The sequence below is a fragment of the Hypanus sabinus genome, chromosome 13 (genome assembly GCF_030144855.1).
Source record: "Hypanus sabinus isolate sHypSab1 chromosome 13, sHypSab1.hap1, whole genome shotgun sequence".
Taxonomy (NCBI): Eukaryota; Metazoa; Chordata; class Chondrichthyes; order Myliobatiformes; family Dasyatidae; genus Hypanus; species Hypanus sabinus.
Genome location: NC_082718.1, coordinates 101,770,007 through 101,788,602, shown reverse-complemented (window position 1 = coordinate 101,788,602; position 18,596 = coordinate 101,770,007). Strand labels below are relative to the sequence as shown.

Below are 18,596 nucleotides of genomic sequence, written 5' to 3'. Positions count from 1 at the left end.
GAAGGACTGCATCTTATGATACTTGTTTAAGTAATTATAGCATCTTATTTCCTGCTCCCATTGCAGTCTGCCACCAGTGATACTAGATCATTGCTGATAATTGAGAAATAACTACACAGGATTACAACAATTCATTAAATTGGCAGGCGAGAGGAGAGAAGAGCCTCTGCTACTGATCAAATGACTGAGAGTTTATGGCCCATCAAATAATGCCCACAAAACAATAATAAATCAAACAGCAGAACTTGATAAATGGCTTGCCTTTGAATGGTCTACAGATGGAACTGGAAAGCAGTAAGAAGGAATTGATTTAGAAGAAAGGAACAAGACAGCTGAGAATCTGATTAGACGGGAGAAGAGGAAAGAGATCTGGGATCAAAAGAGCATTCACATAAGTTAGTAAGATCATTAACAAAAACAGTCCAAGCACTGAAGCTGAAAAGTGGATACATAAAGCAAGATCTGTACTGAACCTTTGTTAGATCCTAATTGGAATGCAGTGGATAGTTCCAGTCGCCCAATTACAGAAATCATTTTTTAGAAAGTTTATACAGACGAATAGAATCAAATAAATTTGCAGCAGAGATTTTGTTGATTGAATCCACTACAGTCTAAAAAGAGTCTTCCAGTTTCATTTCATTTTATAATTTCTACTTTTATGCCATATTAAGTGTTCATTCAAATACTTCAAAAGTACAACATAGGATTCTACCTAGACTAGCCTTTTAGAGGAATGAGACAAGTATTTCATGTTTTTTCTTCTTTATTACTTGATTTTCCCCACCTGTTTCTTTATCATTTGCTTTCACAGTTCTAGTCACCCATCCGTCAATAACTTACAGGAGGGAGGTCGCTAGAAGGCCAATGAACAGAAAAGATAAAAGGCTCAGCATAAAGTGAAAGTAATTCTAGTCATAATTGTTGTTAACTTTACCTGAGTGGTCTTAACTTATCACCTGTTTTCAGTATTTTCTATATAGGAAAACATGGTGTTAGTCCTATCAGGGAAAGAAAGGAATCTCAACAAATTACAGAATTATATGGATAATGAGAAAGTGGCCTGGAAAGGAGTGTGGGGGGTGGTGGTGTGTGGGAACAAGTTATTAAACAGTAATAAGGAAATCAGGAGCTGTCATCAGTTTTGTTTACAAGTCCCTAATGCAGGAAAGTATTCTTCCACACCATAGGCTCTCTTCTTCAATCCTCATTGCAAAATATAATTCACAGGAACAGTCACTCAAACCATCCAGATTTCTCCTGTTTAAAAAAGGATGTTCCCTTTTCTCAGTTCCTTCATCTCTCTGCATTTGTAGGTTCATTCCTGGAATGATGCTTTCCAGAATGTCCTCAACGATGTCCTCCTTCAAAAAGCTAGGGTTGATGCTGCCCTCACCCACATCTCCTCTATTTCCTGAACATCTGCGCTGACCCCACCTTTGTGCCGACCTAACGGTTCCTCGTGTCCTTACCTACCACATTCCATCCAACACATTATCTGCCGCAAACTTCCACCACCTCCAAACATTTTGATTCCCATTCCTATTCCTATTCTGACAAGTCGGACCATGGCCTCCTCTTATGCCAATATGAAGCCATCCTCAGGGTGGTGAAGCAACACCTTATATTCCATCTGGGTACCCTACAACCTGATTACATGAATATCAATTTCGCCTTCCAGTAAAACAAAATGTTCCCTCCCCCTCCTCTCTCTTCTATTTCCCACTCTGGCCTCTTGCCTCTTCTCACCTGCCTATCACCTCCCCCTAGGTCCCCTCCTCCTTCCCTTTCTCCTACAGTCCACTCTCCTCTCCTATCAAATTCCTTCTTCTCCAACTCTTTACCTTTCCTGCCTACCTGGTTTCACCTATCACCTTCTAGCTTGTCCCTTCTCCTCCTAACACCTTTGTATTCTGGCACCTTCCCCCTTCCTTTCCAATCCTGAAGAAGTTTCTTGGCCTGAAACGTTGTCTGTTTATTCATTTCCATGGGTGCTGCCTGCTCTGCTGAATTTCTCCAGCATTTTTTGTGTGCTGCCTGTGCAAAGTTCTTTTTTTTTAAACTTCTGACAGTATTTGAGAAATACTCACTGTTGCTTATTTTCTCAATGAATGTGATTATTTAAGCTACAGGAGTATGAATTCTTCTTAGTATACATAGAAACATAGAAAATAGGTGCAGGAGTAGGCCATTCAGCCCTTCGAGCCTGCACTACCATCCAGTATGATCATGGCTGAACATCCAACTCAGAACCCTGTACCTGCTTTCTCTCCATACCCCCTGATCCATTTAGCCACAAGGGCCATATCTAACTTAAATATAGCCAATGAACCGGCCTCAACTGTTTCCTGTGGCAAAGAATTCCACAGATTCACCACTCTCTGTGTGAAGAAGTTTTTCCTCATCTCAGTCCTAAAAGGCTTCCCCTTTATCCTTAAACTGTTACCCCTTGTTCTGGACTCCCCTAACATCGGAAACAATCTTCCTGCATCTAGCCTGTCCAATCCCTTTAGAATGTTATACGTTTCAATAAGATCCCCCCTCAATGTTCTAATACACAATACTAATTACACTGGACAACAATTTGACAGTGACAGGATTTGCAGGAAAGAAGTCTAAATGGGAATGTAGAAAATGAATCTTTAGTGACATGTTGTACATGGTTTTGTATGCTTGAAGCATGTCGTCAAATAGATGTATGTAGTTTAGTGCTCTGGTGTTGCCAAGAAAATTTTCAACAATATTCTTGAATATGTTCAATGCAATTTTCTCCAGTCCCATAATAGTTTGTCAAATTGCCTGTCATTGATAACCTATTTGATTTGTGGACCAATAAGAATACCTTTCTTAATCTTGGCATCAATTATTCTGACTTGAATTATGAATTGAAATAAATATAGGCAATTTTTTTTAAAAATGGGATGTGATAGTGAAATTTCATGTTGATTTTCATGATCAGTGGCCCAAAATCCACAAGATACATCCAAAAATATTGAGGAAGCAAACTCTTTGTTGTCCAGTGTTACTGTTACAAAATGATACAAAAGAAGAAGGTTGGATATTTATCCTACATTGGCCTTAATGTTGTTTCAAATTATAGCCAATCTTGAAAAGTGATGAAATGTCAGTAGAAGCTTAGAGTGGGGTAAAATGGCACTTGGCCCTTCAAATCCGTGTTACATCTTTGAAACAGGCAACTGAATCGACCGCTCTGTTGCTCTGAAGCCCTAGGCCTATTAAATTTCTTTTAAGTTATGCAATTACCTCCTCCTTTACTGTATTTTGTCTTTCATTTATTCTTCAAAATAGTAAGTACTTCATTTTAAAGATTAGCTTTAGTTGTCACATGTACATCAAAGCACACAGTGAAATGCGTTCACATCAAATCAAACCAGCGGGTATTGTGCTGGGCAGCCCACAAATGTCACCATACTTCTGTCGCCAACATAGCATGCTCACAACTAACTAACCCTAACCGGACATCTTTGGAATATGGGAGGAAACAAACCCCAAACAAACAAAGGGAGAACATAAAACTCCTTACAGGCTGCTGTGTGAATTGAACCCCAATCAATGATCGGTGGCACTGTAAACTGATGTGCTAACCACTATGCTACCATGCCACTCCATTCTACTATCTCAAAACTGGTTTTCGTTTTGCTTGTTATTTTTTGCAATATGCCTATCCATTGAAGGATGGACATATCCACCACCATCTGTACAAACCGGAAACCCCGCACTCTTGCCACGATGGAACCATATGGCATGTTACTCTGAAGTACTCAGCAAATACAGCACATAGTATAAAAAAAATTTAATCTGCAAAATATGGAACCAAAGTACTCTCAGTGTACCGGAAAATTGTCAGACTCTACTAAGTTGTCCATCACCCTCATCATTTCTCCTACCCTTGCATTCACGTCCATAAGTTAATAATAAGCATTTCTCAGCCTTTCTCATCTACCCAACTTTAGAACCTCCATGAGAATAATCACTGACTCATCCCTGTGACAATGACACCAAATTTCCCCCATACTAACCTCTGTCCCTCCAATCTTCACTCCTTGCAGATTTTCTGCTCGCCCTTATCTCTACTCTAAGCTGCAGGGTGGCGCTAAGACAATTGCCATTCTCTAATCATATTTAGTTCCTGGTCTTTAGATCTAACATCAGTCAAAGGACATTTGTTTTTTCTGGATTGTCCAAACCTTTAAGTCTTCACCAGCTAGTCCCTGTTATTACTAAGGTCTGTGATTCAAGTTCTCAATTTTTCAGTGATAGCTCTAAGTTCTATTTGTGTTATTGTAGTATCTCAGTAGAAAAGGAAAAAGTTTTCACAGAATTTCACTCAATCGATATCAAAGTTGGGTTTCAAAGCTTACAAATGACAGTGATAAGTTCTCCAACTTTGAGGTTCAAAAAACAATTGAACACTGTTAATTGCTTTCAGTACAGTGTTAGAATGCAGGGTAGTATGGTAGCATAGTGGTTAGCACAACACTTTAAAGTACCAGCGATCCAGGTTCAATACACATTGCTGTCTCACCGTGAGCATACGGGTTTCCTCCAGGTGCTCTGGTTTCCTCCCAAAGACCTATAGCTTGGTAGGTTAATTGGTCATTGTAAATTGTCCAATGATTAGGCTGGGGTTAAATTGGGGGGTTGCAACCCAGACAGATCTATTCCACGATGTATGTCAATAAATAAATAAGTGGATTTGAACCCACATGTTACTATAAACCAATAAGACAAAGGAGCAGAATTAGGCCCTTTGGCCCATCGAGTTATTTCATCATGGCAGGTCCATTTCCCTCTCAACCCCATTCTCCTCATAACTTTTCAGTCCTGACTAATCAAGAATCTTTCAACCTCCACATCCAATAAATCCAATGACATGGCCTCTACAACTGCTAATGGCAACAAATTCCACAGATTCATCACCCTCTGGCTAAAGAAATGTCTTCTCATCTCCATTTAATCTAAATCGACACCCTTCTATTCTGAAGTTGTGCCCTCTGGTCCTATACTCCCCCACCACAGGAAACATCCACTCAATCTAAACTCATCAACATCTGACAGATTTCAATGAGATTCCCCCCTCATCCCAACCATCACTGATTATAAACTACTGGTTTAATCGTTCTCTTCCTTTTTGTTAACTTTGGTTCTCTGTATTTTTAATGCTAAAATCTACATATATCTGACTTTTGCTGACAAATTTTCACATAAGAATTATCCTACTGACAGGTGTATGTGATAATTAGTGCTTTTTTACTATAGAAACAGGTCCTTCTCATTCATGTAAAATAACTGTTCAGCAATGTCACAGGAAGAAGGAATCATCAGCTAGTTCTTGACTTAATATGAAGACATGTATGGCCAAAGTTACCATTTTATGTAAAGGGAGGCTGAGTGGAATTCTATGGCACTCCAAGTACATGGATCAATTAAAATTTTACTCATTCTCACCAGTTCATTTTATGGAAAGACCACCAGAACCATCAGAGCTCACCCTCTCCATCCAACAATGCAGCTCGTTGGATCATTTATCTTTCTTTCCATGGACAAGGGAAAATCTGCAGATGCTGGAAATCTGAGCGAAACACACAAAATGCTGAAGGATCTCAGCAGGCCAGGCAGCATCCATGAAGAAAAGTACAGTCAACGTTTCAGGCCAAAACCCTTCAGCAGGACTGATGAGCAGATTTAAAAAGGTGGGGGGGGGGGGGGTAGTGAGAACTACCAGGTGATAGACGAAACCTGGATGGGGAGGGATGAAGGAAACAACCTGGAAGTTGATTGGTGAAAGAGACAGAAGACCATAGAAGAAAGAAAAAGGGGGGGGGAGGAGCACCAGGGGGAGGTGATGGGCGGGCGAGGTGAGAGAAAGGGAAAAGGGGATGGGAAATGGTGAAGGACAGGAGGGTTGGGGGGGCATTAGCGGAAGTTTGAGAAATCGAGGTTCATGCCATCAGGTTGGAGGCTTTCTTTCCATGGATGTCTGTTTTTCATACTAGGAAATGGTTTCACAAACACTAATAAAAGAGGCTAGAAGCTGGGAAGCATATATACATTTATAGTTTTTTCTGTCTTTTTACCATTTTGTTGATAATCTACCACCTACCTAAAAGACATTAATCTGTTTAATTTTGTATTTAATTCAGTTATATTACCTCACCCCATGCTGTCTATTTCTAGACTTTATTTTTAGCTGCAATCTCAACTGCTTTAACTCAACTTTCCAAGTGACTTCCTCTCCTTTGGCATTGCTTTTCTCTAATGTGGGCATCCCCTACATATCCCATTTTCATCCTTGAAATTCAACATGCCACTTTCATTTAAGCTCAATTATTATACGTAAGTACAGGCTATTCTGAGTCACTATGATCGCCTCAGCCTTCTGAGAGAGAATTCGACATTTACTGCAAATACTTTTGCAGTATACTATAACAAATACAAATGAATGACAAGAAAATTGGTATTTATTGATATTAAAAGCCGTTTAATTATATGTTCTGAACATTACTCAAATTATGGAATCCTATTCATATATAAAACAATTTTTGTTGAACATTAGTGGTGAAAATTCTGTAAGGTCTCTTAACAATTGAAGGGATACACTTTTATTATATAGATGTCATGCATTCATGGATGAGATATATATAAAATTAATAACATGCCAAACAAAAATATCTGTAAAAACAAGCACTCCATCTATAGTCCTGGTGCGGGTTGATGGGGATAGGCAGTTGTAAATGGTTCTGCACAGATTAGATGGGCTGAAAGGCCAGTTTCTGTGCTGTACTTTTCTATGACTCTAAGTCTAATACATTTTTCAAATTCTTTGAACATAAATACTTACAGCAATTGTTACTTCAAGCATTACAACTGATTTCACGAAAGGATCACCTTTCATCACTAATATTTTCAGTGAAAAGTTCACGTAAATAAAACACAAAGACACAGAATTTTCCCAAGCCTTTCCCAGCATATTACACAACTGTGGGCCGAAGACTTATGATATTTTGTTATGACAGTACTGCAAAGTAGTACCGTATGAGTAAGAGCTCTGAAATTTAGCTGATACATCAATAAAAATGTAATCTAACTGCTAATTTGCAGAATACAAGGTAAACAAAAGCAAGATTCTCCACTATACAGAATCACTGACGAACCTCCAGATAACAATCTAAAATGTTCATAATAAATAACATTTAATTTTAGGGCTTGCAAGAGGATTTTAAAATACCTGCTCATTTTGACAGGAGTCCCTCGGAAGGAAAATGAATCATAATCTGAAGCCCTTTAAGATAGTTGCACCTCTGCAGTTAGGAATTCACTTTATCTTTGCGACGCACAACAAATGCCTAAACAAAACTGGCTTTCCTCTTTGATGCATCTGAGAAGATCACAGGAATAGTCAGGCTAGGAAAATTCCAGGTTCACTACTCTCAGATTTCATGCTCCTCCAGTATACTATATCTGTTGGGGAACTAACATGGATGAGAGAGGACTATTAATCATATCTTCTTAACAAATCAAGATACTACCCATAACCTAATGCTTACAGATGTTCGATTCCTTAAGGTTGTTATAGCTGGGGGTGGTAATGGGACAAGCCCCCACTACCTATTAAATCCTCCCAAAGGCATGCACCTCAAGTAGCCTCTGACAACCAAATCCAGCTCCTGGCTTTCACATGTGGCTTAGCTACTAAGCCCGGCAGAACTGTTTCTACTGACAGGAGAAGGGGTAAAGGTTGTTTACTGGTGCCTTAAAACCAATCACTTTGGGCAGATGGGGCTCGCCAGCTGTGATTGGCAGCTCATCTAGGAGAAGGAAAACTCTGATATCAAACCTCTGCTGCCTTGCGGCTATACCCAGTCATAAGAAAGGCTTTGGGACTATTCCACGAGGGAAAAATCCTAAGGCAGTCTTACGTTGAGCTCAACATTGACTGGCAACTCCTGCAGCTCGGCTGGTACCAAACTGTATTGGTCTCTGCCATTCTTTTGGGTTCATCAGATGCATGGAGAGGGGGAGCTTGCTCTCCATATCGTACACTTCTTGCATATCTAGACAACGAGAATGCAATTATCCACGGTCAACCCTGTCTGACGGAGGCCTCACTTACTCACTCACATGTTAATATATGGTGACAAGTAGATTCAACAAAATGGATGAAGTAGATATTTTACATTGTTTTATATCGGTAAACTATCCTCAATTAGAATATTTAACATATTGTGGGTAAATTTCTAGATGAGCGATCCAGAAGCCTGAACTAATGATCTAACTAATGACTTGAAGTCCCATTGTGGTAGCTAGAAAATTCAAATTCAACTAATTGAATAAACTGGAATGAAATGATGAGCATGAAGATATTAAATTTTATAAACCCTATCTTGTTTATTACTGTTTTGTAGAAACAGAAGTATTGCATCTGTGTTTCCAGATTCATAATAATAAGTGAAACAGATACCAGTCTTGGTCTAATACCACAATTGGCCTTAACAAAAGCATATCCTATCCATTTGTTCTTACAAACTCCTCCTGAGAAATACCTGGACCCTTGATAATAAACTAGGTTAGGTCTCCCATGCACTAGTCAAGGAGCTGCCAGGCGTGGACTAATTACAAACTTCCTTTTTAGTCAGTGTTGCAGTACCAAATTTCTTGGTGTTCACCTGGCAGAGAATCTCATCTGGTCCCTCAACACTAGCTCCATAGCCAAGAAAGCTCAGCAGTGCCTCTACTTTCTGCGAAGGCTGAGAAAAGTCCATCTCTCACCACCACCCCGCCCCCCACCCATCCTCACCACATTCTACAGCGGATGTATTGAGAGCATTCTGAGCAGCTGCATCACTGCCTAGTTCAGGAATTGCACCATCTCGGATCGCAAGACTCTGCAGTGGATAGTGAGAAGATCATTGGGGTCTCTCTTCCCACCATTACAGGCATTTACACCACACGCTGCACCTGCAAAGCTAACAGCATTGTGAAGGACCCCACGCAGCCCTCATACAAACTCTTCTCCCTCCTGCCATCTGGCAAAAAGTACCGAAGCATTCGAGCTCTCACGACCAGACTGTGCAGCAGTTTCTTCCCCCAAGCCATCAGACTCCTCAATACCCAGTCCAGACTGACATCTACATAATTTATGATATTGAAATTTGTCTTCTACTATGCCTATTGTCTTGTTTATTATTTATTTATTTATAAATTATTGTACTGCCCTGCACTGTTTTGTGCACCTTATGCAGTCCTGTGTAGGTCTGTAATCTAGTGTAGCCTTGAGTTGTGACACATAGTCTAGTATAGTTTTGTGTTGCTTCATGTAGCACCTTGGTCCTGGAGGAATGTTGTTTTGTTTTTACTGTGTACTGTACCAGTAGTTTATGGTGGAAATGACAATAAAAAGCAACTTGACTTGACTTGACTCTGCCATCACTAAACCTCAATATGTGGTGAAGAATAAGTGATCAGTTAGGAATTTTGCAGATACACACATCATACTCTGGACCCCTTGAAATCTACTGGCAGCAGTTCAAACATTGTCAAAAATAGCTGATTACCATCCAGCCTCCTACATCTGGTAACTAAGCAATCCCCCACGTTGAGAACCATTTAAAGATCTTTTTAAGGTTGGCAGGGGCACAGAATGTAGCTTGTGTGAGGGAATTGAATGACTATCATAAAAAAATTGATAGGTAATAGTGGACAAGCAGACCTATTTATTGAGTCAGCTATCAGACCAGATACAATACATGATGTGAATGCTAGCACAAGTGAACTACAGATTTCATTCTCATCAGTTCTGCAGATATCATTGTCCATGACAGTTTTATCAGGAGTGCCCATCACGGAGTGAGGACAACCTCCACTGAGAAAACATGGGCCACCAGTAGAGTTTCATCCCACCTCAATTTGTAACTTCAAAGCCTGACATATCTATTATCCATAGAGTTATACAGCTCAGAAACAGATCCTTCAAGTGATACTAGTCGAGATGCACCACCCAAGCTAGTCCCATTTGCTAGCCTTTGGCCTATAACCTTCTAAACCTTTCCAAACCATGTACTGACCAACTATCTTTTAAAAGTTGTTATTCTACCTTCTCTGGCAGTTCATCCCACTTACATTCCGCCATTTGTATAAAAATGTCGCCCCAAGTTCCTATTAACTCTTTCCCCCTTCGCCTTAAACCTATGCCCTCTAGTTCTTGATTGACCAATCCTGGAAAAGAGACTGCATGCACTTACCTCATGTGTTTATACATCTCTGTAACTTCTCATTCTTCTACACACCAAGGAATAAGGTCTTAGCCTGTTCAACCTCTTCCTATAACTCAGCCCCTCAAGTTCTGACAACGGCGATGTAAATGTTTTCCGCACTCTTTCCAGTTTCATAACATCTTTCCTATAGTGGGTGGCAGAAACGGAATACAATACTCCAATTCCTGCCGAAGAGTCTCGGCCCAAAATGTCGACCCTGTACTCTTTTCCATAGATGCTGCCTGGACGGCTGAGTTCCTCCAGCATTTTGAGTGTGTTACAATACTCCAAGTGCAGTTTCATCAACATCCTGTACAACTGCACAATGACCTCCCGACTACTCAGTCTCTTGACTAATGAAGGCCAGCATGCCAAAAGCCTTCTTCACCACCCTATCTATCAGTGATTCACGTACTCCAAGGTCCCCCTGTTTTACAACACCCCCCCCCCCCAGGGACTTGCCATTCACTGTGAAAGTCCTACTTAGGTTTGACATTCCAAAATGCAACACCTACCACTTATCCAAATTAAACCCCATTTGCCATTCCTTAACCCATTTACTTCGCTGATCAAGATCGCATGTGATTTGCCACACCACCAATGTTAGTATCATCTGCAAGCTTACTAACCATGCTTTGTACATTCTTTATTTGAGACATGGCCGGCTGGTGGCGCAATGGCATCAGTGCTGGACTCTGGAGCGAAGGCTCCAGAGTTCGAATCCAACTCAGGCCATCCCTGAGCATGCTTTCCATCCGTGCTGGGTTGAGCATGGCCTCGTAAAAAAAAAAAATAAATAAGGGTCCTGCCAGAAGAGTTCATACTGTGATCCAGTTAATCTGAAATGAGAGCAATCCTGACACCACATGCCAGACAAGAATGGCTGACTGTCTGGCTGCTTTTTAAGACTGCTTAAAAAATGATTGAGACATCAAGTTGGTCATATAGAATAATATGGACGCTATGTAGATTGGTATGGTATTGGTATGATATGGTAGCAAATGTAGAATGAGCTAATTAATTCTGCAACTTCAGCTAATTCTTCCCATTTTCTTCCCATTAGAACATCAGACAAAGGACTACACAGTGTTCAATTCCATTTGTCACCTCTTGGCAAACATAGCAGCCCATGTCTGCATGCTGCAAGACCTGGACAACATCCAGGCATGGGCTGAGGAGTTATTAGCAATATTTGCACAGTTTGAGTGCCAAGCACAGACCATCACCAATAACTGAGAATCTAATTACTTATCTTTGACCTTAAATATGATTTTTCATCACGGAGTTTCCCGTCATCAACACCCTGGGAATACAATTCACCAAGAACTCAATTGCAACAGCCACATGGATACTGTGACTACAACAGCAGTTTAGGGGTTGCAGACCTCGTAAAACCTGACTCACTTACACCCCAAAACCTTCCAATCATCTCACAAAACACTAACAAGAGTGTGATGGAATATTCTGAACTTACCTAAATAAAATGCATCTGCAATAACAGTTAAGAATGCTGATATAATTGCAAACAAAGCACCCCACTTAATCGACTTCCCACCTCCTAGTCTAAATAAATATTCCTTCCACAACTACAGTTCTACACAATACTCTGCAGTTATTCACTTAGGCTACTCTGATAGAACCTGTTACCTATGACCTCTATCACTAAATAAGAAAAGGGCAGAGGTACACGGAAATATCATCATCAGCAAATTTCCTTCCATGCCCCAATTTTAAATCTAAATCCTGAATTCCCTATCCTAAAACAGAATACCTTCACCTGAAGGGCTGCAGCTTTTTAAAGAGACACAAGAGGGACTGCAGATGCTGGAAATCTAGAGCAATACACAAAATACTCATTAAGTCCTGATGAAGGGTCTCGGCCCAAAACATCGACTGTTATTCCCATCCATAGATGCCACTCCTCCAGCACATTGTGTATACAGCTTTTTAATATTATTCAGCACCAACTCCTCAAGAGCAACTTGGTATTAGCAGATAGTGCAGGCCCATATATTGAAAAAGTTAAGTATAATAAAAGAAGATGGAAGTCCTGTGGGATTGTTCTTTCAATTACTGAGTAGTAGTAGGCCATTATACAACTAACAAGAGAGGGACCACAAACATCCCCATCTTTTAGATGTTAGTTTTCACTGTAGGTACAGAGCTACTATAACCTAATTGAATTGTAGAGTGTATTAGAGAGTTGAAAGTTCATCTCCTGTGCTTATTTCCCCAAATGATGCACCATTTTAACTGAAAGTGCTGTGGACAACTGGCGGGCTGGCTAACATCCGTTGAAAAAGAATCAGGGCTGAATTTTCAAGTCAATAACTTTTTTATCAGAATAATGAATCATTAATTCTCCCTCTCCTTAAGATGTTACCTAACCAATTGAGAGTCCACACCAATTTTTTATTTAAATTTTTCAGCAAATCTGTTTTTTTCCCCCATTTATAAACCCTGATATTGTGCCTTCAAACCTCCAAAAGTCATTATCCACTCTTCTAGTTTCACTGAAAACTTAACGGTTCTAGAAAGGCCACTTCACTTCTTTAGCAGCTTGTTTCTGAGTATTTAATCAAAAATTAAATTGCAACTCCTCAAGATAAACATACTATTCAGTTCACTGAGTGACAATATAATTTGGCAAATAATTAGTAATACCATGATTAGCTGTACACTTTTAGTCATAGCAGCCTGGAAATTATACTGAGGGATATCTTAATTAACAGTCATTGACCAATTATGTAAAATTCTATTGTTTCACATTTTATAGATTGAAATTAGTCAAAGTAATAGTGCATGGTATAATTTCATTTAAAATCATTCCCTTTGTATTTGCTTTTCCTGGATGAAAGCATGAAGAACACTCAGAACAAGAAGTAATCATTTAGTTCATTAGGTTCTTTACCTTCCAAAAGATCATTTTGCATTCACATACATTTATAGGTCTTTATCTGCATTCTCTTCTTCTTTGTTTTTGCTTTTTGAAACTCTGTGTCTTTTTCCCCCATCCTCTGCCTCCACATCCCATTATTTTCTACGCTTTTGTTTTTTTTTAAGATGTTTAGTTTTTGTTCTTTTTAGTGTGAAGACATCTTAGATAAAAGTTGACAGGTACTTAAGTTCTAATGACTGAAGATTAATAACCAGGGTATACGCATTTAAGATGACTAACAGAAGAGTTAGAAATGGCATGTGGACAATATTACGTACTGCATGTTTAGGATTTTGAATATACCACGTCAAGGGTTGGTGAGTCAACAGAAGCCAGGAGAAGGTAATTGGTTAAATATCAGTAAGAGAACAAATTCGGGAATTTAATGAAAAAGTGGATTCTATGGAACTAAAAAAATACTGCTGGCGGAACTCATGTGTGGAGACTAAGATGTAATCGACCTTTTGGGTCAAGACCATGCATCAGGATTCCATTACAAACACGAGAAAATCTGCAGATGCCAGAAATCCAAATCAACACACACAAAATTGCTGGAGGAACTGGAGTAGGTACAGAGATGTCAGGGGTAAGTTTTTTTTTAATGTAGAGTTGTGAGTGCATGGAATGGGCTGCCGGCAAAGGTGGTGGAGGCAGATATGACAGGGTCTTTTAAGAGATTCTTGGCTAAGCACATGAAGCTTAGAAAAATAGAGGGCTAGGTAATTTCTGAAGTAAGTACATGTTCGGCACAGCATTGTGGGCTGAAGGGCCTGTATTGTGCTGTAGGTTTTCTATATTTCTAACTCAGCAGGTCAGGCAGTATCTATGGAAAAGAGTACACAGTCGACGTTCCAGGCCAAGATACTTCATCAAGACTGGAAAAAAGGAGGTCAGGGAAAGATGGGGGGGGTGGGAGGGGAGGAAGAAGTACAAGGTGGTGATAGGTGAAACCGAGAAAGGGGGAGGGGGTGAAGTAACGAGCTTGAAAGTTGATTGGTGAAAGAGATAAAGGGCTGGAGAAGGGGGAATCTAATACTCCCCACTTTGCATTGAAGCACCTAGACAACTGGAAGACACAAAGTCAACTGGCTGCCATTCAGGGCTCCAAACAATCCTTCCAGGTGAGGCAACAGTTCCTGCTGATTGGATGGTGGCTAATGTTGTCCCACTTTTCACTAAAGGAGGGAGAGAGAAAACAGGGAATTATAGACCAGTTAGCCTGATGTCAGTGGTGGGGAAGATGCTGGAGTCAATTATAAAAGAGGAAATTACGACACATTTGGATAGCAGTAGAAGGATCAGTCCGAGTCAGCATGGATTTATGAAGGGAAAATCGTGCTTGACTAATCTTCTGGAGTTTTTTGAGGATGTAACTATGAAAATGGACAAGGGAGATCCAGTGGATGTAGTGTACCTGGACTTCCAGAAAGTTTTTGATAAAGTCCCACATAGGAGGTTAGTGGGCAAAATTAGGGCACATGGTATTGGGGGCAGGGTACTGACATGGATTGAAAATTGGCTGGCTGACAGGAAACAAAGAGTAGCGATTGACAGGTCCCTTTCGGAATGGCAGGCTGTGACCAGTGGGGTACCGCAAGGTTCAGTGCTGGGACCGCAGCTGTTTACAATATACATTAATGATTTAGACTAAGGAATTAAAAGTAACATTAGCAAATTTGCTGATGACACAAAGCTGGGTGGCAGTGTGAAATGTCAGGAGGATGTTATGAGAATGCAGGGTGACTTGGACAAGTTGGGTGAGTGGGCAAAAGTATGGCAGATGCAGTTGAATGTGGATAATTGTGAGGTTATCTGCTTTGGTGGCTAGAACAGGAAGGCAGATTACTATCTAAATGGAGTCAAGTTAGGAAAAGGGGAAGCACAACAAGATCTAGGTGTTCTTGTACATCAGTCAATGAAAGCAAGCATGCAGGTACAGCAGGCAGTGAAGAAAGTTAATGGCATGCTGGCTTTTTTAACAAGAGGAATTGAGTATAGGAGTAAAGAGGTCCTTCTGCAGCTGTACAGGGCCCTAGTGAGACCCCACCTGGAGTATTGTGTGCAGTTTTGGTCTCCAAATTTGAGGAAGGACATTCTTGCTATTGAGTGAGTGCAGCGTAGGTTCACAAGATTAATTCCCAGAATGGTGGGACTGTCATATGTTGAAAGATTGGAGCGACTGGGCTTGTATACACTGGAATTTAGAAGGATGAGAGGGGATCTGATTGAAACATATAAGATTATTAAGGGATTGGACACACTGGAGATAGGAAGCATGTTCCCGCTGATGGGTGAGTCCAGAACTAGAGGCCACAGTTTAATAATAAGGGGTAGGCCATTTAGAACAGAAATGCGGAAAAACTTTTTCACCCAGAGAGTGGTGGATAAGTGGAATGCTCTGCCCCAGAAGGCAGTGGAGGCCAAGTCTCTAGATGCATTCAAGAGAGAGTTAGATAGAGCTCTTATAGATAGCGGGGTCAAGGGATATGGGGAGAGGGCAGGAATGGGGTACTGATTGTGTATGATCAGCCATGATCACAGTGAATGGCGGTGATGGCTAGAAGGGCTGAATGGCCTACTCCTGCACCTACTGTCTATTGTCTATTGTCTGTTAACTCCTCACTTCTGAGTCTGTTGGGGTCATCTACTGTATTCAGTGCTCCTGGTGTGGCTTCCTGTATATCAGTGAGACTTGACGTAGATTGGGAGACCGCTTCGCCGAGCACCTATGCTCTGTCTGCCAGAAAAAGCTGGATCTCCCAGTGGCCACCCATTTCCAGTCTACTTCCCATTCCCATTCCAACATGTCAGTCCTTGGCCTCCTCTACTGCAGTGATGAGGCTGCACTCAGGTTGGAGAAGCAACACCTTATAGCCATTTGGTTAGCCTCCAACCTGATGGCATAAATATCAATTTCTTGAAATTCCAGTAATTGCCCCCCCCCCTCCCCTTCACCAGTCTCCATTCCCATTTCCCTCTCTCACCTTATCTGCTTACCTTCCCATCACCTCCCTCTGGTGCTCCTCCCCCTTCCCTTTCTTAAATGGCCTGCTGAGTTGCTCCAGCATTTCATATGTGTTGATCAGGATTCTATTGGCTGACTGGTCTCCGCCTGTGCTGCACTACCCTGTGACTACACGACTTTGCAGCTCCAACTGGTGTCTTGCTTTGACAGTAAATGGGCTAAGGGTCTTATTGAATCTGGAACAGGAGACCATTTTACAGTCAGACAAAACTGGGACTGTTTGCTTGTGCTTAGAAACAAGGGTGAATTTAGATTAGACTCGGATTTAGACATGAGTTATTAAAAAGCAACATTCTAGAAAAACAGTTAAACTAAATGTTTTAAAAGGGTACACTGCTTTAAAAAAGCCTAGATTTTAATACTTTTTTGGAATTGATTAGCATGTAGAGGCAGGTTCATGTTTATTGATCAGCATTCTAGAATGCTGAATGTTTGTTGTCTACAACTGCACAACTTGATACACTGACTCTCTCCAGAACAGAACCAAAGCAAATATGTCACACAGAAGGGGGCCCTGTCAGAGCCAGCAAAACTTCAATTAGTTCGCTTTTCAGAATTCTTTCTCACTGTCCATTCATTTTGGATTTACACACGTGTGATTTAAAAACAGAAATAGGTGTTAACTTATCACAGCAATTAAACGGTTTAATATGATTGACTTAGTATCTATGTTAAAATTGTGCTGACGAGAGTGGTAATGACGCAGGATGAATTGTAAAATAATAGTGACTCTAATGCCACTTTATTTAACATATTTATGCTTACATGTTATACCGATATCAGGCAAGGGACAGGCATGCACTTAAAACTTAAAAATGCAAGATTGCTTCTTTCTATAGTATTGGTCCAGTATTAAATTCACAAAAATGACACTATAAGGTCTTACTTATTACTTAAATATATTGCATGAGTTGACGTTGTATTTACATAATAGCTGGAAACCAAAACTCACCGCAGAACATCAAATCAGCCAGTTCAGTATATGCAACCTTTGAATTGCTTCATAAATATTAATAAGAACCACTCTGGTACTAAAGAAAATAATTATTATAAGCCTGGAACTTATTCTTATGGATTTTAATTGTTGGAGATTGATAAGAGATTTTATTTTAGTTTTTCCTTTCCATGCCTTCATCCTCTTTCCAAATTCAAATTTTTTTGCCCTCTCTTTTTACCTTTTGATACTGAATTCAACTTTATGTTACACTTCCTTTACAGTTCTAGTACTGTTATCTTCACAGACTTTCAAGCCGACTGATTGCCTTTTTATTACACTCAGTATCCATCACTACTCCGTATATTCAGCAAGGTTAATATATTAAAACAATATGCCTAAACTAACAACTTGTACTTTAAAAGTCACTTTTTTTTAAATCGAGTCCAATATTTTCCGGTCACAACTATCTGGAATTTAACATGAAGTGTTTGTCGTTGTTTGAATAGTACTTGCTAATCTGGAGTCTATTTTGCTGAAAAGAATCCTAACACGTTTAGATCTATTTTCACTGAACTATTGCTTTCACAGTCAATATAGATACTGGAAGATGTATATAAAATCAATTTTATCTTAAAATATGTTTATTTTAAGAGTGAAACCAGCTATTAATCAAAACAAGCTTCACAAAGATTTAACAATTAATTAAGAATGTTTAACTTACTTTGGGGTGTGCGTTTCTTCCACCCTGTTTCCTAGCTGGAACTCATGTGATTTACTTCGGTGTAGTGATGTGAATCCAGGGATGAGGTGAATCAATTTGCGAGAAGTTGGAGGAGGAGTTCCAGGAGGTTTCAATTTGTTCCTTCTCCTCACAGGTGGCGTTCCTGGAGGTGTCATTGTTGTCACTATGGGAGGGGTTCGAGGGGGGGTATGAACAGGATGGCGCTGCCGTGGAGATGGTGGCAGAGAACTTGGCCCACTCTCAAATGTAGGATAAAGTCCAATAGGATCTCCAATGGTCAATCTGTCTGTGTAAGTACAATTGGTTCCGAGCACAGGCACTGAATGGAAGTCTTGCTGCATGAACTTTGATGATATCTTGGGGCTCAATGTGATATTGCATCCGGGCCACATGACTGGCTCTGCTTGGCTGACGGGAGTATTCTCTTTCCCAGTTTCTGTTGTAGGCCACTGGATAACCCAGTCCTGGCTGGAATGGCTACTCCCTGCATTTCAAAAACACAAGACATTATTAAGTCCATTAAAAGTGAAAACAATTTTGTTATAAGCTTCAAAAGATGGTTAACTATGTTGCAATTGGCCTCAACCATTTTTCTTAGTAAAAGGAAGTCATTAGTTTAACATCAATTGAATCAGAGATAGGTTTTATCTAATGATCAGGGACATATATTGTATTTATTTTAT

The 18,596-nt window shown here is 40.2% G+C and overlaps 1 protein-coding gene across 1 annotated transcript in view; it reads right to left on the bottom strand.

The window, feature by feature from the left end:
* The window catches only part of ksr2 (kinase suppressor of ras 2), a 365,555-nt gene that overhangs the window by 217,142 nt on the left and 129,817 nt on the right, over positions 1-18,596 (bottom strand). Inside the window, exon 4 of the mRNA XM_059986939.1 lies at positions 17,893-18,393. Coding sequence (XP_059842922.1) covers positions 17,893-18,393 — 501 coding nt within the window. The remainder of the gene's footprint in view (positions 1-17,892; positions 18,394-18,596) is intronic.